Here is a 22,294-nt window from a genome sequence, read left to right as displayed (position 1 = left end):
AACTCTCATAATGCTGAGCCACCAAGTATTTGGTGCTAATTTTTAAAGTTTGGTAGTGTAAAACATGCAAAACTAATGCGCACAGCCCTTGACCAAGCAATGTCCATGCTCGAATGAGACAATATTGTTTTTAGCAGCACAAGTGTCATTTTCTTTGACTGCTGTGACATAAATTTGATAATACAAGAAGAAAAACTGCATCCTTTTCATTCAGTAATTATAGCCTGTTAAAATTCACCAGGTTGTAATACATAAATCAAGTTGCATCCTTTCAAATGAAGCATAGGAGCACACAAGTCAGGCTTTCTCATCCCAGCATGGTCATTTGTTTACATTAACCCTTAACTTACTCCGATATTAAGCCATCTCTGCCTCTGGCATACCGTTGGTTGAAGAATTCCTCTTCTTCCTCTTCATCCTAACAAAGTGAACAGGCTTAATGTTTGATTAAAGTGCCACATTCAGCTACATTTTAGGGGGAAATGTTGTTCACATGGGAAATTAAAGAGCGAGTAAACATGAAGATGCGTCGTTCCATATCAAACCTTTGTAAGTTCTTGTGCATTGGCCAGATTATCCACAGCAATGGCCAGAAAGACATTGAGGAGTGTGTCTGACCACGATTTAGATAATAACGTATTAGCACCTTTACCGGCTCTTTTGACAAAGACTTATGCAACAAAAAGTACATTATATTGTGTTATTTGCCATCAAGGATACAGTTTCCAAACAATGTGAGGACGATGAAGTAGATGGACGACCACATGCCGTACTGCACGCCACCTTGCGAGCGAATCCCGTTGTACATCACCTCATTCCAGTCTTCCCCTGTCAATATCTGCAAATAGACACGCATTGTACTTAGCCATGAAAAAAAATAAAGAATGAAAAAAAATATGGGCTGGCTTTAACCAAGTGACTATTTTTGGTCAATCAATAAACATAAATAGTAGCAATTATTATACATATATATACATACGTACATATATATGTATATATATGTATATATGTGTATATATGTATATATATATGTATATATATGTGTGTGTATATATATATATATATATGTATATGTATAATAATTGCTACTATTTATGTTTATTGATTGACCCAAAATAGTCACTTGGTTAAAGTCAGCCCATATTTATATATATATATATCTATATCTATATCTATATCTATATCTATATCTATATATATATATATATATATATATATATATATATATATATATATATATATATATATATATATATATATATATATATATTTGTGTGTGTGGGGGGGGCTGGAGCCTATCCTAGCTAACTAAGGGCATCAGGCGTAGGACACCATAAATTTGTGGCCAGCCAATCACAGGGCATAAGGAGAGATATAACCATTCACACTCACACTCATACCTAGGGGTAATTTAGAGTATTCAACTAGCCTAACCTGCGTGTTTTTGGGATGTGGGAGGAAACCGGAGTACCCAGAGAAAACCCACGTGAGCCCGGAGAGAATATAAAGGATGCATTCAGTCCCAAAAATAAAGGAACAAGTTAACATCGTAGGTTTTAAATGGTAGCATCAGTTGTAACAAGATGGATTTGTCTCATGTTTGCAATGTTTATTCATGCATGTGTGCGTGAACGTGTGGGCGAGTAGTAGGGGTGGGGATATCAAGAGAGTGAGCGGAGTGGTTTGATCTGCACCGAGGGTGAGAAATCTCCATGGGTTGAAGGGGGAGGAGCTGAGGAGCATAGGAGAGCTGGACCAAACCTGAAATACTGTCATGATGGCAGCTGGAAACGTGTCAAAGTTGGTGGGAGTGTAATCTTCAAATATGAACCTAGACGGAGGGAAAATGGAAAATAAAAACGTTAGGTCAGATATGACATAGACGGAGGATGATAGTAAGCCATTTTCACTTAATCTGCTTTTATTATACAATAACTACTACATCATGAGGAATATCAATGCCTCTTTCCCACTGCACAATACCAACAGCCCTTCTCAGTGCTTGTAATGAGCAAGCAGTGGCTCGTTTTCAAAACATAGGACTTCTCCATGGGTAAAGCAGAGAACCTAAACTGACCTTTAATTGGCAATCATTGGGAAATATAATAATTGATTAAATGAGAAGGTTTGCGGTTTAAAGAGGTGTTCTTAGTGAAGATTCCTACAACCTACCGTCCTCCAAAAAGCTGCATCCCCAGCAGAGCAAACACCACAATGAAAAGGAAGAGCAGGAAAAGCAGACTGATGATTGACTTCATGGAGCTCATAAGTGACACAACCAGGTTTCTGAGAGAGGCCCAGTATCTGGCAAAAAATAATAAAAAATACCACTACTACAGTACATGTTTAGGAGCTATTTAGGGCAGTAGTAATGTCCTACTTACTTGGTGATCTTGAAAATTCTCAGAAGTCTCAGTGCCCTCAGCACACTGATGCCAAAAGACATACCGGGCCGGAAGAAGCCATACACTACCTCGAAAATACTGCCAACAATGACCTGAAAAAAACACAGGGATATTATCCTACTCCAACCTATTGCAGACATTTGTAGTCATTGTTGAAGTAAATCTGCGTTCTTCCTGAAATTTTCAATCCATCGAAAACACCAGTTAGGTCATTTTTAAGTTAATTGGTTCAGGATCACCTATACTTACTGCCCATAGTTGGCAGATTTTATCTTTGATAGGGTTGGTTGGGTGAGAGACTTATGACGTAGTGGTTTTATTAGATTATATTTCTATCTATGTTACGTTATATTTCTAGCAGTCTGTTGTGATAAATACATCAATTTGATGATCTGCTTCAATTGAACAATCGCTGCCAGAACGCCCAGTCAAAAATGGAATTAATTTTTAGAACCATATCATTTTACCCAATTACGATCCTATGAAAATTACTTAATTAATTGACATGTTTCGGCAATTCGGGTATTTCAATCAATTCAGAATAAATCATTTAGAGCTCAGCTGTGTTTTTTAAGGTAATAAAATCAATTCTCACCTTTGGCAAAGCTGTATACAGGTTTGGCTCTCCACTCAAACAAGCAATAAAGAAATAAGCTATGTTTAATGAGCTATTATTTTTGTTTCTGCGTTCATTTTGACAAACGTATTTACCAGACATGCTAGAAATACAACTGCGGTAATAAATTCGGAAAGAAAAGCCCATCTTTAACCATTGCCACAATTAACGGGGGCACTCACGCCACAGTCGAAGCAGTTGAAAGACGAATGGAAGTAGAGACGGAAACCCAAACCATACATCTTCAGAAACATCTCAGCCAGAAACAGCCCCAGGAATACAAACTCTGCATAGTCTGGAGGGGGGTAAAAGATATAAATTAAGGCCATCTGCCACTAAAAAAGACAGTGGTCACCCACAGAGAAAGATGGTGAGCCAATCAGGTTGGTCATGGTGCACTATGGCCACGCAGATGGTGTTGAGAGCCACCAGACTAAGCACCATCAGGTAGAAGGTGTCCGTCTTCACCATGCGGCGAATGGAAATGCGCAACATGCGCTCTTTGCGCCGGAGGTAGGCGGCTGGCCCGCGCCGACCGCTGCGAAAGTTCATCCTGGACCGAGACATGCCTGCCAGGTAAGGATCGGGCAAAAGACAGGTAAATAGTAGCGATTATGCCCAGTGTCATTCGAAAAAAGGTGGAATGAAAGAAGTCAAAGTAAAAGCTCACTGGCAGTTGACGTGTCTTTTAACTTGTCATCGCCTGGGGCTCCTCGACGTGCACCTGTTTTCTTACTGGCTCTCTTCAGTACTTTGTAGTTGTAGTTTTTTCAATTGTTGAATTTCAGCGAGTAGAGATAACTATTAGACTCTCAAATCCATATTGACCTCGAGCAAGGTACACACATACTGACAGACTTTTAAGTCTTTGACTTACAAATAAAAACGACAAGCACAAAGATTACCAACCACATTGTCATTGCACCAACACCTACATTTTGTGTTTTAATCCTACTATCATTTTGTGTCTGGTTTTCTGGGCATAGCACAAGCTTATTTTCACTTTTATAGGCACTAACATTGTAATAATTGGTAAAGATGTCAAAAAATGTTCAGTTTATTATATTTAGGGTGATATTACAGATAGCTTACCATCTAGTGCTGATCTTCCCGAATTCTTGTTCTCTTCTGCTAGCATTACTTCCTCTGTAATGACAGAAAATTTTGTTTTAAGCAGTAATCCTACAAATTGTTACAAGGTGGTGTTTATAACCGGGTTAAAGTAAATTGGTTGAGTAGATCCATAAAATATAGATATTGACTAATAGTGTTATGAGATTATTGAATATTCACATATTAGTCACACCTCAGTATAAGTTGCACCAACCAAAGAATACACAATAAAGAGAAAAACAAATATTAATAAATCCTACTGGAATATAAGTGACATTTTTGGGAGGGCATCTTTTTATTTGCTCAGAAACCAAGAACAAACATACGTTAAAGTAGCAATTGTTAAATGGAGATCAACAGATTAAATAGGTATGTGTTAGAATAATAATTTTTCAGATAATTGAAGTCTGAAAAAAACAACACAACAAGCTGCCAGTGGTCAGAGAAAAAAAAATCATATATACAAAGCTTGACACAATGCAGCATTTTTTTTTAAAATCCAGGGCCATCAATGCCTTCGAGCACTGGGACTCAAACCCACTCTGCAGCATGTATCATCTTACTCCCAGCACTTGTGCTTTGAAATTCTAATGACTACCAGTATTTTTTTCTCCATATGAAAAGGGGGTACCATTAAATTTGGAATGCTGCCCAGTGACTACTAGAATTGGGGCAATAGCCTATTAGTCTATTTGAGGAAATACAGAACACATTGAGTGGACGGTTCCGATTTCGGGAACGAGACCGGCGCTGATGTAAACGCTCCGAGGCCCGTATGACCTCCTTGAGAGAAGGAGCTCTTATTCCCTGCTCAGTTCTCGCAATAACTCTCACTCTCGCTTCCCACACTCACCCACACCAACAAGCACACACAATTCACATGCATAAATGTGAACACATTTACTGTAAGCGAGTGAGTCAGTATCACCTTTTTCTCACTCTCTACTTGCGTGGGAGACGGCCAGCGCAGACGCCATTATAGCGCTTGTGCGTGCATCCCTATAGCACAGACGCCCGGTGCGTATCCAAAAATGACGTGTCGGGTGAGTTTAGCTCAAGCGAAAAATGGCGGATGAAGCCGAGCTTGCACAGCAAATTGTTGCAGTACCTGCCCTGTCTATCCAGGCACGGTAGCCATTCAGTTCGCGTTCCACCTGCTGCTGCCGCCGCAGCTTCATGAAGGCCCGCCTGTTCTCCACTCGCTCCCTCTCCTTGGCAAACTCTCTGAGATGGTATGCATGTAATAGAAAAAAAAGGAAGAAACCAAGCATAGATGTCCAATTCATTCTTTCAGGGAGAGTAGTGACTTCAGTGGACATCTTTTCAAATGCTATCATTAGTTTAACTCATCCACTGCTAGACCAGACCTCAGAGCAGGTGTTGTGGTAGTTAGGAAAAGAAGGAATTGGACATTGAAAAGATTTTGATCACACCTACCCTGACAGGACTCCCAGTACCAGGTTGAGCACAAAGAAGGAGCCAATAATAATGAGTGGGATGAAGTACATCCAATTCCATGTTGAGCCCAGAGCATCATTAGTCTAAGGAGAAATTTATCGCAACAACAAGAAGAAAAAATCACATTTTCTGTTAATACTTCCCAAACATAATGGTTTTCAGTTTGGTAATAGGCACAGAATTTTTTCCTTGTTAAGAGATGGAAAAGCAGTAAAAAAAATGTGCTAAGACAAAAAGTCTGTGACAACAACAAGTGACTCGGAAAGGCACCCAAATAAATAGGATCTGGCCAGATATAAAAAAAAATGACCGGTAAGTGATCTAAAATCAGCACGAAATCCAAAATCCCCCAAATTACAGTAAATGACCCGCAAATGCCCCAAATTCAGCAGGAAGTAAACTAGAGGATTTACCGAGCAGCATGAAAGCATTCCCACAAAATTTTCACCAAAGTCCAAGTAACTCATATGATATTACAACACTATAGAATGAAATATAAAGAACCATTGTTGATATTTTCACACACTTACATTGTACAGCACAGCCGTCCATCCCTCCATGGTGATGCACTGAAAGACGGTGAGAACGGCGAAGAGGATATTATCGAATTGCGTGATGCCATCGTTGGGGCCAATCCAGGTGTCATTACAGTCGTAACTCTCGGGACACTTCCTGACGCCGCACGCAAACGCCAACTCAGAAGAGTCCACCGTTTCATTGTCTGTAAAAAACACACAAAAAAAACACCCTAGTGTTACTTGAGATACAAAAGAGCACTGACCTTACCAGGGCAATGAGCATACACAGCAGAACACACATGAGCAGGACACGAGCTGCCATGTTGCATGCAGCATAAATTAACGCCTTTCGCGCAAGTCATGTTCTGCCATCTGTCCAGTGTCAAAGAGCTTCCACTCCACTGTTGGCACTTGAAAAGCCTGAAAGAGACCCACCACTGCTGTGAATGATGTTAGCTGGTGACCTGTCCAGGGTTTTGAAGATGGCGGCACGCACGGACGCAGCGGCTCTATGCTCTCCAGTTTGGTGTCGTTCGTTATTCTACAGTCGCCAGGATTTAATTACTCTCGGAAGGAGATGCGATATATCGGAATTCACAACAGACTTGTTTCCCCGCACAGGTCATCATCGGGGACCCATACCACCCTGGTCACAATCTGTTCCAGCTGCTGCCCTCTGGCAGACGCTATAGGTCCCACAAGGTACGGACAAATAGGCTTAAGGACAGTTTTTTCCCACATCCATCAGGACTCTAAACTTGCGGTAGGACGACACAAAATCCTTTCTGTGTAATAACTTCGGGGTGAGGTAATATGAAGACGTTGGGCGGTAATCTGCCTCCTACTAGCTGACTGAAGGTAAGTGAAAGACAGTGAGGTAAGTGATCCGTTCGGGGGGTGATGCAATGTATCCATCACGGCAGAATGCCAAATTATGAGTCCGAAATTATCACTTATTTGGGTCTTTTGCCGGGAAAACGCACCTTATGGAGAAGCACTACCAATTTCGTCATACGCAGTTTCTGGGTATGATGACAATTAGGCTTTTGTCGAGCCAATGATGATGACAAAGCCTATGTCCGATTATTATTATTGATTATTATTATGTTCCTTGCCTTTTACTCAAAAGACAGCAAAGCTACCGTTCAGCTCACCCACAAACCAAATGAGAAGCGTAGGAAATGCTTGACCAAATAGCCGAAACGTTCAAACAGCGCATAAATGGAATGCTTTCAAACTCCAGTACAGCTCCGCAATGAGCCAGCAGGTATTTAATCAGAGCTGCAAAATGGACCGTGGGATGAAAAGACACGACCAAAACACTTAATGCAAGAACACGTGCCACTGTTTAACAAAAACATGTGCACACCCACTAGCAACCCTTCCCTGGCGTTTCATTTTCTGAAATGCAAGGATAATGATGTAACCCAGCGGTAAAAAAAATAGGTACACTTTCACAATTTAGGAGAGCCAACATGAAAGGCATACCGAGGATGTCGACAGATGGCAGGCAGGTGTGGTGAAGCTTCCCGCTGTAGAACTCCAGGCCGATGATAGCAAACATGAGGATGGCGAAGAAAAGCAGCAGGCCGATCTGCAGCAGAGGGACCATTGCCTTCATGATGGACTTGAGGACAATCTGCAGGCCTGAGGGTGTAGGCAGAATGGGTTCAGTCCAGAAAGTGTTTTAAACACAAAAGATTGTAATCAATAATTTCCTAAAGCACTGTTTAGAATATAATTACCAAATAAGTGGAACTGCGATTCTGAGTCTCCAACAGAGAGTTTAATAACCGGACGAATAATTGGATAATTAGTCTTAGTAATGACCATCGATTAAAATGGAGGGGAAAAAAAATCAATGTTCAAAACGTTCAACATTATAGATGCTGTATTCAAAAGATTACAAAAATGTCTGAAAGGGGGAACAAAACGTGTAGCAAAATGTGCCAAAAACACCTAATTGAAACATTAACATGTGAACAGGTTAAATATAAATGGCACTGCTAAAAGGCTCAATTTTTGCCAAGCTGAAATTGGGGCAAGGTTCACTGATTTTCAAGAAAAACAATTAAAAGAAACATTCCAACAGGAAAAGAACAATTCTTTTCAACATTCAATTGAATGGAATTTAGAAAGGTTGGTATTTACAACAAATGCACAGGTATGCACAGTAAAAGTTCAGTACAAAGGCTAGATTTCTGAATTGTAATCGGTGCTGTCAAAAGTGATGTGTTGGTTAGTTGTCAAGACTGCCAAGTTAAATCAGGTAACGCTGAAACATACACATATGTACATGTGTTGTGTAAGAACAGCATAAATGTTAAATCTGTGCAAGATTCCTCCAACAGTTACACAAGCAAATTAAATACTAGAATGACTTTTAATTAATGCGTTTGCAGTTATATTCGGGACAAATGTTAAAGCTTTGGTGGAAGCATGCACTTCACTCAGTCGCTTCTTGTCATGAAGCAGTATTTTATAGAGTAAGTATAGTAAATGACTCACTGGGGATGCCGGAGACTAGCTTGAGGGGTCTTAAGACGCGCACGGCCCTCAGAGTGCGAAGGTCCACGGGGATGTTCATGTGCGCTCCTGCTGTTGCCAGGATCCTTAATACACAGACAAGATTGTTACTCACATGCAGTCGTCTAGCGATGAAAATGAATATAAAACGGGAACAAAAAGGTGACCCATTCTCTCTTTTTTGTGCAGGTTATTGCATTCTAATCGCTGATGGGGTAATAGTACATTTGGCTGAGTTTGGCACAGCGGGCAAGGGATCGATTCCATTAAGTGGTGTCGTGATTGTGATTGTGAGTGAGGATTGCTATTCACTGCATGTGCGCTATGAGTGAATGGCAACCAGTTTAGGGTATATAGTTAGCTTTTTGCCTCAAGTCAGCCAGGATAGGCTCCAAGATTGAGGGATTAATGCGTTTGTCCATGATGTCTAAAACTTCAATGACAAGGATAACCAGAACAATGAAGTGAACATCTTGGGATAATGGATTAAAGCTTCGTCCCACAATAATGCTTCAGCTTTTTTTTGTCACACAAGCCAAGAGTGGGGATAAATAATGCTTGTGAAAAAAGACGTGGAATGATGTTAGTAACAAAGGTGAATGTGTGTGTATTATCATCGTATATGGCGACACAGTGTCCAAGTGGTGAGCAATCCCTGGTGCGTTCCATCCTTCAAGTGTAGAGTTTGCATGTTTTCCCCATGCCTGCGTAGGTTTTCTCTGGGTATTCCGGTTTCCTCGCACATCCCAAAAGCCAATTCGGTAGGCTGATTGATCACACCAAATTGCATGCATGCAAGGTTCTTTTTCTCCTTGTGCCTTGTGATTGGCTGGCAACCAGTTCAGGTTATACCACCTATTGTCCATAAATTGGTTAGAATAGGCTCCGGCACCCTTGTAAGAATAAGCGGAAGGGAATGAATTATTATACATACGGCATATAGACGTTTAAAAAAAATACCTGGGAGGCATCGCCCACACAAAAACACACAATCACACACTCTAATACAGATTGTACCACCACCTCCACACGGAAAGCAACTAGTATGAAATGCTTGTATACATCTTGATTTTAGTCTAGTGCACAGCTAAAACTATAGACAAGATACTTTACAGGCATATGCGTGATGCAACCCTTGACATGGTCAAATTTGACCCCCCACACCCCCATTACACTGCTTGTGTGCGTGTATATTTAAGGACAGAAGGCATTTCGTGGCTTAGGCTCAACTACGGCCCACGCAGAAGCTCTCCTGAAAGCCGTGGGAAGGAGGAGCGTGAGCGCATGTGGATGCGAGTTTGTGTGAACGTGTGGTGTGGTGAGAGACACCAGGAAGGAGCAGCAGAGTGGGATCCAGCAGAAATAGCCTTCACTCCAAACACATTGACCACAAAAGGCAGCGGGCAGGATTGCCAGTTCAAAGTCATGTTGCCTCATTATCACTCCATGGAAAGGGTAGAGAGGTTTGGTTAGGATAGTATGATTGGATGGTTGATCTGTGAAGGCGCCATTCATGCGGAAAGGTACAGGTTTCGGAAAAAAACATATGCTGCCATCCATTCATTCATTCATTTTCTGAACTGCTTTATCCTCACAAGGATTGCAGGGGGTGCTGGAGCCCATCACAGCTGACTTTGGGCCAGAGGCGGGGGCACCCTGAATCGGTGGCCAACCGATCGCAGGGCACGAGGAGACGGACAACCATTCACACTCGCACTCATACCTAGGGGCAATTTAGAGCGTCCAATCACCATGCATGTTTTTGGAATGTGGGAAGAAACCAGGGTACCCGGAGAAAAAACATGCAGGCCCACGCAGGAGAACAGGCAAACTCCATACAGGTGGACCAACCTAGATTCAAACCCAGCACCTAAGAGTTGTGAGGTCGACGCGCTGACCACTCAACCGCCGGGCCGCCCTGCTGCCATCCAATTAACGTGTTTTTCCATGTGACCGGACGTTTGGTCGCCGGACGTTTGGTCGCCGGACGTTTGGTCGCCCGGACGTTTGGTCGCCCGGACGTTTGGTCGCCGGACGTTTGGTCGCCCGGGTGAATATAATTTTGAGAGCTGGTTTCAACAGTAGATATTTAGATATTAAACTCTCTCTCCCATGAATATAATTTTGAGAGCTGGTTTCAACAGTAGATATTTAGATATTAAACTCTCTCTCACATGAATATAATTTTGAGAGCTGGTTTCAACAGTAAACTCTCTGTCATGTTGTCAAACGTCCGGCGACCAAAAGTTCGGCGACCAAACGTCTGGGCGACCAAACGTCCAGGCGACCAAACATCCGGGCGACCAAACGTCCGGGCGACCAAACGTCCGGGCGACCAAACGTCCGGGCGACCAAACGTCCGGCGACCAAACGTCCGAGTACCCATGGAAAAACGGTAGTCGGACGTTTGGTCGTTGTCAAAAATATGTGATCATGATAACTCTGTATCTACTAGTTGAACACCATTGTCAATTGTGTTTTTGTTTTTGCCATTTATCTTTTGAATTCAGTGAGTGAGTTTTTGTCATTGAGCCAGAGGCTGACACGTCGTCTTTCTTGGCTCTTCATTGTGTACACGAAAGACTGTGGCAAACTGGCGGTGGTGAGGCTGAATAATTACACGCAGCCTCTCCCACACACCTCCACCTACACTCTCAGTACCGCCAACAACAGCCACGATCGCAGCAGTTGTCGCAGTACTCTCCTTTTGAGCAGAAATCAGCATATTGCATATCGGCCTCCTGACTGGACACAATAATAACCTGAAAAATAATAACTCATTATTTTGATACTGTTAAATTGAAATGATGTAAGTTAGAGATGTGATGTGATTACATGACATAGATGCCAACCAAATTCAATTAGCGGTCAAGTTCCTCCTTGCCTGCCATACGGCCACCAACATCAGTCAAATGAAGTTTTTTTTTTTTAATTGAGCCTCTTGTCCCAGCAGATTGTCTCTTAGTAGTTCATTAATACCAAATGGAAATGAATGCCGCCAGCGTTAGCCCAGTGGCCTCGATTGGATTCCCAAACGGCCCCCGTTACACATGTGCACACTTTCTTTTAAGTCTGACTTACTTGTAATGCAATTTGAGTGACTATATGTGAGTGCACATGTGTTCGTGTGACATGCAGATGTGCCACAAGATAAATGTGTCAGATGCCGAGCGGGAAACCAGGCCACCCGTCACCAAATGTGGTTTAAATTAAGCAACATGATCTTTGGGTTGCACTAAATACTGAAAATGCATCTCTTTTCCATTCACGTGAAACTATTAATACTGTCAATTATAATTCACCACACAAAAAAATCTAATGGGCCAAATTTAACTACAAGCCAAATCAATGCTGCACTGCAGTAACTTAAATCTTTCTTTTTCACAAGAGTGGGTCATTAGAAAGACCTATTATTAGTGACTCATTCTTGTACAAATTTGAGGAAAGAAATGCAATGAGCCACCTAGCATTTAATGGAATTTAAAAGTACCCCTCACGTGATATATTTGCTCAATCTCATAGTTAATGGCAAATGTGTTTTTTTGCACGATAGACTTGAGGGGATTACCAAAATAATATAAATATACTATAGTTTTTATTAATCTTCGGTTAATCGCAGTGCCTTAGAAACACTATAATGATAAAATAATGAATTACAATTTATGCAAATTATAAGTTTAAATTCTCTCGCATCATCTACCAAGAAGAAATGACACTGCTAGAATCATATTTGATAATTTTTTTGATGACTTTGAAACGAATGAGGCAGAGTGCTAAAAATGTTCCCAGTTTTTGATGTCAAACATTGACACCAAACTTGAGCATAGCAGACCGGTTGATTCTGTATAGGATATCAAAGCAAAAAACGAGAAAAAAACAAGTGTGTTTATTTTACATAAGAGAGAGGAAAACAGTCAGGCGGAAAGATGGAAGGAAAAAAAATACGTGGGTGCAAAGTTGTGATCTTAAAACACCGACAGCAGCGGTTCCGCATGCATCACACCGTGCACCACTGCCTTGAATTTATTCACCAAATCCAGCGCTCAAATTAAAACTCATTGTGTGTAATGTTGTTTTCAAGCTCGCTGATCCCCCCCACCTGCTTCTTGGTGAATTTAGTGCGGCGCTGGAGGCGACTACGAGCAGATTTTAGACACACGTGCCAATCTAGTTATCCACCCACCTAAAATGGATACAGCTCTATGCAAACCCACGTTTCCTACATTCGTATTATCAGCTGTAAATGGCGAAAACCTCATTGACAAAACTCAAGACCCACCCATTGGGTCAAGCTTAATGGAATCACTACAAAGGCCTTCGCAGAGAAACAGGAATAGTGGCGCGTATGAATGCACCCACATAAATCCACAAAGTGTGTCGGAAATTAATCTTTCGCTTCACCAACCACAGCTGCATAAACGCTGAATTGATTTTGTCGAAATACACACTCATTTGAAGAGGTTTTATGTAAAATAGCTTTTTAGTATGCGCCTGTAAAATACAATATCAACATATATCCAATGTGTGCTGCAAATGTCAGTACCGTATTTTTCCAACTATAAGTTGCACTTGAGTACAATGGAGTATAAGTCACATTTTTGGGGGGCAGTTTTTTTGAATTAATCAGAAATGAAGAATCAATTTTATATGTTCAAGTATAAGTAAAATAGGGAACAACAGATTAAATTGATACCTGTTAATGTAACATAGCCAGTTTTGGGGATAATTCTAGCTTGGCGGTCAGAGTGAATAAAATAAATGACAAGATTTGTCGCAAAAGTGTGACATTCAGTCCGGAAAATACAGTAGTAGTATTGCAAATCTGCAATGTGATATGTTTTGTCCCAAAACTTCTCATGCAAAAGTGCAAAATGTCCCTTGCATGAGTATATAATGTACATTTTAATACTACTTATATTGTTTAATGCTATGTATCTTTTGTTTTTCTTACTTGACATGCTTAAAACAGGCCTGAGTTGTGCAGACATTTCAGACACTAAACAACAATGAAGAACAAACATTGATTTCTGAGCAAGAGCAGACGACTGTGACTATTTGCTTTGCACAAGCCGTTCTAAAAACAATGTTTGGCGACCATCAATTTGTGCAAAATAAACATTCTGGTTGCTATGGAGACGGTCTGCCGTCACTCACCCGCTCAGCACGACGATGAAGTCCATGACGTTCCATCCATTCCTCAGGTAAGAACCTTTGTGGAAAACAAAGCCCAGTGCCACCAGCTTTATGCCCGCCTCAAAGCAGAAGATCCCAATGAAGTATGGTTCTGTTTTTTCCTGCACATGTAAAGATGGATCAGCAAGGGGGTATAAGTCACACACAAAAAGTTTCAAATTCACAGCTAGTCACTTAGTTAAAGCATTTCTGTCTGCTTAAAGGTCTAAATCTGATGCATAAATTATTGTAGGAATTGGTAAAATTATAAAAAATCATTTGGATCCGCTCTTTAACAAATAAAAGTAGAAAGATTTCCAGTTGACCTTGGTATCCTTTGATTGAAAAAAGTTTGGACACCCTGGGTTTAAATTATTTCATGGAACAGATTGTTTTTATCATCTTCAATGTATTTTTCAATTGACCCCAAAAATGTGAAACTATGAGGTGCTTGAATTGTAAAAAACATATTTTGAAATTCCGCTGATCATTCCGTTCGCATTTACACTCACCAGTCTTTTTGCCATTGGGGTCTTGTCCTCTCCAGGTAGGTGCTGCTCCAAAGCCAACACCACGCAGTTTGCCGTAATGGTCGCCAGGATCATATATTCGAATGGCGTAAGAAGCAGTAAGTTAAGGAAAGAGACATCTTATAAAAACGATGTCTACATGAAATGTCCTGCTTTGGAATATGCGAGGGAATCTGTTAGTGAGGCGGTCGTCGCTATGGCGACCTTCAAGTCCTTTAAAGTTCTTTGTGAAATAAGAAGAACAGGTGAGGGAGGGAGGAAGCGAACCGGAGTGTCACCTTGGCCTTACTAAGAGGATGGAAAACATTCAAGCAGCGACAGATGGGTGCTCTATTTTTCCATTAGCATCTAAATAAACAGGTTATATACAGCAATTTCTCCCAATCGGTACTACACTGCAAATACACAATAATAATATCATGAATGTCAAATACATGTCTTGGAAATAATCTGTTTCAATAGGGCAAACGTTGAGTACTGATACTACTAATGTTTCTCTAGAGCACATGTGTCAAAGTGGCGGCCTGGGGGCCAAATCTGGCCCGCCGCATCATTTTGTGTGGCCCGGGAAAGTAAATCATGAGTGCCGGCTTTCTGTTTTAGGATTAAATTAAAATGAAGAGTATAGATGTATATTTAATTTCCTGATTTTCCCCCTTTTAAATCAATAATTGTAATTTTTTAATCATTTTTTTCTGTGTTTTTAGCTCAAAAATCGTTTTGTAAAATCTCAAAATATATTTAAAAAAAGCAAAAATAGACATCTATAAAAAAATGAATATTCAGGGATTTTAATCCAGTTCTTTTAATCCATTTATAAAAAAAATATCTAAATATTATATCTAAAATGCAATCATTTACTTGAAATTTTAAAGAAATGATCCTTAACAACTGCAAGATCCCCAGTGGGATGAAAAATTTCCAGTACTTCAACTAGTATTCTTTATGACATTCACAAGTGGTAGGGAAAACTCCACGGCGTATCATGTTCCATTGTGGCAGCTTCAAACTAACTTGAGTGAGACATGGTCACCCTCTAAATCACTAATGCCAATTGGAAAGTACAGCGTGATGAAGCATTGTGTTAACCAGTCCAAATCACGTTGAATTCATCTGAATGTTTTGCACTTGGAAAGGACCGGGAGGGAACGTGGGTCTGAATACGCCAACATTTTGCCAAAGACCTCCCACACTCCTCTCTGCTGATTCCAAGGCCCCAAAGCGAATCTTGACCACTAGCCCCTCGCTCCCACTCACCCACACTGGTTAGGTAACCAGAGGACGACTGGCACACTGCAAACAAGGGGGTGGGGGGTCGATCCACCGTCCAATACGATGCATCTTTTGGCCAGGGAACGTGGCTCCAAACGCACAATCGTAAGGGCGTGCGTTACATGACGAGAAACCACACAAACGCGCACACATCCTGTGCAAGGAGGTAGAGGATAGCTGCTGAGCTGGATTTGAACCGACACCCACTCAGAGCACTATAAGGCATACAGAGATGTGCTTACATTTGCCCACACTGTGTGAGCCTCCCCCGCAGGCTGCTGCTTCTAATGATCACCACACACACCCGCACACAAACATACTCACTTATTGGCACACACATAGTGTAGCATTTGCACCCCACAATATTCCAATTCTGTGCGGAGGCTCTTCCCGCAAAAGTATTGGGACACTGACAGGAAGTGAAGAATTCAATCGTTCTCTCCTATGGCAGAGATGGCACTGCTCGTCTTCAAGGATTTTAGAGCACTTTCAATTGGACTTCAGTGTACTTTGCAACTTATTTTTGATTTCATCATACAATCTCACTGGATGGACTGATTCGAGCAATAAATAAATCTCATCTCATTTTCTAAACCGCTTTATCCTCACTAGGGTCGCAGGGGTTCTGGAGTGTATTCCAGTTCACTTCGGGCCAGAGGCGGGGGACACCCTAAATTGATGGCCAGCCAATCGCAGGACACAAGGAGATAAACAACCATTCACGCTCACACTCATACCCAGGGGCAATTTAGAGTGTCCAATCAGCTTACCATGCATGTCTTTGGAATGTGGGAGGAAACCGGAGTACCCGGAGAAAACCCACGCAGCCCCGGGGAGAACATGCAAACTCCACACAGGTGGACCGACCTGGATTTGAACCCCGGTCACCCACTGTGTGGCTGACGCGCTAACCACTCATCCGCCGGGCCGCCCCAATAAATAAATAGTTAATTAAAATTGTAATTAAGTACATTTTTGTATGTGTTTTTAGATAACCACATGGCATACTCCCTTCAAAGCATAATCCAATTCTCATGATTTCAGGGAAACTTTTCTTGAATGACTTTTTTCCTCAACATAAAACAATGGTTTTCAACTTAAAATAATGCTCAAACTACACCACACTCAAGTGCCAACTGTCTGTTAGTGAAATACCACTACTTGTTACCATGTGAAAATAGATGCTGTTTTGTCCAGCTTGTATCCTGTCTATACAAAAACTCTTTCTCTGCAAAATAGTCTTCCTTGGTGCCTATACAGGGAGAAGCATTTCTCTCTCGGTCATATTTTTGGAATGTCTTACTAACACCTCCATGCCAGCAAGGCTTTGCGAACACTTGCTCAGGGATAACAAATCTCTAAGACACATTTTAGGCAAACCTCTCAAAGTCAAGAGAGAATCCTTGCCATAGTTTGCTAGCTTCTTGAGTGCTTTCGTGGTCACTGTGCTATGTAAGAAAAAAACAGGTTCCCTCAAATGTTTGGCAAAAGTTCCCTCTAATGAAATTCAGCAAGCTCTGGACAGAATTATAGCTGACCATGACACATCTAGTGTTTGCCAGTGGTGCTCAATCCACAATTTGCGTGACCAGATGTCAAAATACAAACAGCCAAAATAAGATGTATTGGAGGTGGTGGGTGTGTGAGGCACAATTTTAATGGCCATGTTTTGAATGGGGAAGTTAGAATGTTGTCAAAAAGGCACTGACGTTTGTCTAATAGGAGGGGCAGGCCAGAAACCTGTGATTTTACTGCAGTCACTAGATACCCTGTTGAGGCCTGCTCGAAAATTCCTGCCGGCTAACAATTGTTTTGCCGTGATTTACTACCAAACTGTTCTCAGTGTGTGCAAGATTTCAAGACTTGCTGTATCCTACATATTAGAAACTAATCATTAACAGGATAAATTGTAGGCCGATGGCCAAAAGATTTGATCCACTTTACTCTACTGAATGCAAAAGTGTTCCAACATTTTAGACCCAGGGTATAATTACTCTACTCTTTAGAAAATAAAATGCACTGATTATATTGTACTTTTGATGTATTTACCCAAATTTAAGAATAACAATCTTTTATGGAACAAAACTAATGTCAACTAAACATTGAAAATGTCTGGAAAAGTTGAACAGTTAGCGAAGAATTTCAATCAGAGGCACTTTCACTGATTGCAGGTCAAGTGTCGGCTGACTCCAATTTAGCAGGCACGCAATTGTGTCGGGCATTTAACTGTCACTTTTGAATAATCAAGTTGATGGCGGTCTCATTTTGTAATCATCTATTTGTGTATTTTGAGCTACATAAAAGTGGACAGTAGATATGACAAAAATATCAAAGAATAGTAAAAGACCTCGAAAAAGAAGTGTCTCAATTTGTCTGCATGCGCGATTCAAACAAACTAAGGAAATGTTAAAAGGGGGTAAACAATCAGGTACTATTTGAAGTTTAACACATGATATAAAACAATTTGAGTAATTTCAATCACTAAAAAAACAAGATAAAATTTAGATGTTCCAAAAAGACGGCTACATTTCGGGCAATGTTTTAAAGATTTTAACCAATCAAGAGTATCTAAGGTTATTAATTGGCAAAATAGAACAGACAAGAAAAGTTGTGGGGCTAGATGACGATCATACATGCCTAATGTATCAAAAGTAGTAAATTGCGTTGTATAGATATATTTACCAAAGCGAGGCGGTGTGTCGCTGTCTGTGGTGCTGAACCGTGACGTCACTAAGCGTCGGTAAGGATATGGCCACTCGATGATTCTGCGTGCGTACTTCCGGATGATGTTGTCCTCGGCAAAGAGGAACAGCGACCTGTTGACCGTCAGGCAGTTCTGCCGGTGCGGCACCGGGTTATACAGAGCCATGGTCCGGGCCCGCTGCGCCTTGGCTTGCCTCATGGACGCCGTCATCGCGGCCGATCCGTCGGCACCTCCACCGCCTCCTCCTCCGCCGGCCGCCCCTGCCGTAGACGCGGACTCCTGCGCGTCCCCGCCGCGCTCCGCGTCTCCGTCCCCGGAGTCCACGGTACTCGGGGCGGACTCGTCTCCGAAGCGAGCCATTCTAGCAAAAAGAGTTGAAAAGAGCACAAGTGGCGAAGATCACTCCATTTCACGTCCCGTCTTCACGTAAAACAACTTTTCGCATGAGAATTCCGCGGCAGGTCCTTGGAAACTTTACGCATCACAAGCCGAAGCAACTCCGAAAGTCGACGAGGCCGGTTGCCAGAGTGGCTCCACCGCATGCACTCATCCAACAGTGAGGAGGAGGACGGTGAAGATCACCTGCTCGACTGATGGGCTGTTCGAGAACTCATAAGCACGGCACAGTAGCTGGAACAGAAACCCTCCTACCGGGTGCATTAATGCAGGAGGAGGAGGAGGAGGAGGAGGAGAGCAAGTGGAGGGCCGTCCACTGAGTTACCATAGCAATCACAATCACACTGATAATTTTTTTACACCTTAAAACTGGGGTGTCCAAACTTTCAAAAAAGGGCCGCTCTAAAAAAAAACAAAAAAACAAAGCAAGCCCTTGATGCCAAATTCGATTGGACGTCTATCGCAGTCAAAACCATCAGTCAATGCCACTCTGCAAAGTTGATATGCATCATTATGTCTATAATTGTCAGTTGCAATTAATGAGTTAAGGATGGTAAGGAACAAAATAATCCAGAGGAATACGAATGCTGGAAAAAATGAATATAAAGCAAGGAAATTACCAATGAAAACATGTCATATTTCATTTTCAACACCACTTCTCCTGGTTAGGGGTGCTTGTGCTGGAGTCTATCCTAGCCAACTACACCCTAAACTGGTCGCCATTCAGTCGTAGGGCAAACACAGCGACAAAAAAAACATTTGCGCTCACAATCACACCGCCACTGAGTGGCAATCGATCCCACGCTGCCAGCACCGAAGACAAGCGAGTGAAACACTACACCACCAGGTTGCTTGATTTCAACATGTAAGGTTTTGACCTCTGAGCTAATGGAGAGGCACCATTTAAGTGACTAGCTCCATCTAGTGTTGACGTAGCAAAGTGCAACAGAATGTAGGCTGAAGTCAAGCTTCTTGTGGGGGGGTCATACTCAAGATTTTCATAATTTGTTGTGGGCCGTAGTTTTTACACCCCTGCCTAAACAACCATCAAGGGAAGAGAATGAGGAATAAGTAAAAACGATTCAATTTTTTTTTATTTGTATTATTTTTCTTAAGAGGTCAAATGCAGCATAACAGTTTCCCCTCCATCCATCCATCAAACCTTTAATTGTATAGCACTTTTCACGCAGATAGAATATGCAGCACAAAGTGCTTTATACTATAATAAAAGAGAAGGGAAAAGGCAGAGCAGATGCTGTGTGGACACATACACATTTTTTTGCATACATTTCTTACAAAAATAAAATCAAGTGAAGTGCCCATTGAAGTTTAAAAGAGATTTTGTTTTCTAGTTCTAGTTAGGGGGAGACTGATATCACCCAGAGATGGCAGTGTCGCCTCAGGCAAGGAGAGTGTGTATTGCCACTTCCGGCTTCATGACAATGAAATGCAAGCTGAAGCTATCAAACTAATTTAAGTTGGCTCCTCTGGGCCTCTGGCCCCATTCTTCAATTTAAACATTCATTGAACTACACAAAGATCGAATGGAGCTGGCAACATTTTAAAACTGGTCTTGCAAGACTAAGTGAATGAGCAGAGCTGTCAATACTCAAACTCATGTGGTAAATAAATTCATTTGTAGAAGTAAAAGTAGTAGTAGTGGAGAGGAGCCTGCAGGGGCATCTCAAACTGAGACGGTAGTAGTACTGGTAATACTAGTTAGTAAGAATAGTGGCAGTACTTTTTACTATTTTTTTTTTAAATTGCAACAGAGGTTGCATTAAAAGCCAAATGCGGAACAACAGCAAATGTCAATAAAAGCAGTTTAAAATAGTAAAGCTATTGGACGCTGCATGGTCCTACAGGAATATTTCAAAAGTAGGCCAATGTGGTAAAATTGGAGCAAAAGTCAGACATAAAAATAGAGCGTAAAATAGATCTGCTCCTTTTGGGGGAGTGAAGGATAAAAAGGGAGGGTGGTCCTTGGATGCCACAAGTGGGACCTCATTATCAGTTGAAGATTTATTATCACATTTTTTCTTAAAAAAAACTTTTAGGTAAACTGGGTTGGAAAAAAAGCTAATATGCTAAATCAGATCTAGCAGATGGTTAGTGTTTGGGAGCTCGGATAAGGATTGTGAGCGCAGCCGAGAGACGTAGACAAGTTTACTCTTGCCAAACAAGTGCAAATCTGCAAGGAGGTATAAAAATGAAGAAAAAAACATCTGTGATTCAGATGGGATGGAGTGTCTGATTTTATAGATTGAAATGATAAAGAAGAGCCTCATGTATGTGACAAGTAACAACAATCTGCTTATAAAAAATCGCTGAACTATATATAAAAACAAATTATTCTATGATTTCTTTCAAATTTGATACAAATACAAATGATACTATGATACATTCAAAACCCTACTCCATTTTTTAAATTAAAAAAAGTCCAAAGAATGTGTTCAATGGTTAATGAAAGGAACATATTTCCACTTTTATGAATATTGGTTCTATCCATCTGTTCCTTTAGTGCTTTTTTTCTTCATTTCAATCATGTGTGCCAATTTTAAGACACAGAAACACTCACTCATGCTAATAAAAAATGTCTTCAGCTGCTCTATGTATTTAATTTTTCTTTTATTCAATTCTATTTGTCTTTTCAAACTAGGTGAAACTCCATTTGTATTTCCTCCCATTTGTCTGCACACTTAGGTAAGAAGACATCCTCTGCGAACATGTTTGTCCATCCATGCAAAAGGCAGTTCTGGCTTTTTACTTTCTCTCTATCAGTCTTCATGTCTCAAACTGTCTGCTGTTACCATAGTGACTGGCCTCGCTTGTATCCCTGCTCTCGTTCTTTTTATTTCTGCTAACAAAAGACATCTTTCACAATGGCTCTTCCCACAGAAATCTGCTATTCGTCTCTCTCTATCTCTCTCTCTCTCTCACACACACAAACACACCATGCAAACACTGGATACACAAACACACACATACAAATAGAGGCATTGATGTCTAACTGTATTTTGTGTTTCTACTGAGTTGATGCGCCACGTGGGCAAAATAAGGAAGCAGAGTTATACACATTTAGGCAAGTGTCCTATAGTACTTCCTAACTGTGGTAATCTACGTATAGATAACAAGGGATGCTAACCTCTGGTCGAATAAGTTCTGTCCACTTTATTAGATGTCCCTTGTGGGGGGATTTGTTTCATAGCAGCTCAGGAGTTGCAGATCTCCCTTGAGCCCCCTTAATTATCATATAGTGTAACTGTTTATTTGCTTAAAAATGAAATCAATCAGTAGAGGTTCAATCACCTGACTTTGGCGCAGGCAGCGTGTGATTGTGAATGGTTGTCTTTCTCTGTGTGTGCCCCAAGACTTATTGGCAATCAGTTTAGGTTTAACTTTCACTGAAAATCAGGCTTCAGCAACAATGACGAATATAAGCGGTGCTGAAGGTGAATCAAATAAAGTTTTTAAAGTCAAACAATAGATTATAACCATTCAAAGAATAAATTAAAAAAGCTAAATGCAAAATTTAAATCAATGACTCCTTTGTGGGTGGTCTTGAGGTAAAGTGGTTAGCATGT

General features: G+C 41.1%; 1 protein-coding gene across 2 annotated transcripts in view; it reads right to left on the bottom strand.

Moving 5' to 3' along the window:
• cacna1eb (calcium channel, voltage-dependent, R type, alpha 1E subunit b) overlaps positions 1 to 22,294 on the bottom strand; it is a 53,491-nt gene that overhangs the window by 17,052 nt on the left and 14,145 nt on the right. For both annotated transcript variants that reach the window (XM_077614609.1, XM_077614610.1), the window contains exons 5-22: positions 18,362 to 18,675; positions 14,321 to 14,427; positions 13,791 to 13,930; positions 8,619 to 8,722; positions 7,599 to 7,757; positions 6,123 to 6,313; positions 5,572 to 5,675; positions 5,243 to 5,358; positions 4,114 to 4,167; positions 3,692 to 3,772; positions 3,381 to 3,590; positions 3,204 to 3,316; positions 2,385 to 2,497; positions 2,173 to 2,304; positions 1,762 to 1,831; positions 721 to 838; positions 546 to 613; positions 351 to 418 (exon numbers count right to left, since the gene is read on the bottom strand). In XM_077614609.1, coding sequence (XP_077470735.1) covers positions 351 to 418; positions 546 to 613; positions 721 to 838; positions 1,762 to 1,831; positions 2,173 to 2,304; positions 2,385 to 2,497; positions 3,204 to 3,316; positions 3,381 to 3,590; positions 3,692 to 3,772; positions 4,114 to 4,167; positions 5,243 to 5,358; positions 5,572 to 5,675; positions 6,123 to 6,313; positions 7,599 to 7,757; positions 8,619 to 8,722; positions 13,791 to 13,930; positions 14,321 to 14,427; positions 18,362 to 18,675 — 2,262 coding nt within the window. The remainder of the gene's footprint in view (positions 1 to 350; positions 419 to 545; positions 614 to 720; positions 839 to 1,761; positions 1,832 to 2,172; positions 2,305 to 2,384; positions 2,498 to 3,203; positions 3,317 to 3,380; positions 3,591 to 3,691; positions 3,773 to 4,113; positions 4,168 to 5,242; positions 5,359 to 5,571; positions 5,676 to 6,122; positions 6,314 to 7,598; positions 7,758 to 8,618; positions 8,723 to 13,790; positions 13,931 to 14,320; positions 14,428 to 18,361; positions 18,676 to 22,294) is intronic.

This window comes from Stigmatopora argus, chromosome 12, assembly GCF_051989625.1.
Source record: "Stigmatopora argus isolate UIUO_Sarg chromosome 12, RoL_Sarg_1.0, whole genome shotgun sequence".
Lineage (NCBI taxonomy): Eukaryota > Metazoa > Chordata > Actinopteri > Syngnathiformes > Syngnathidae > Stigmatopora > Stigmatopora argus.
This window is presented reverse-complemented; position numbering and strand designations above follow the sequence as displayed.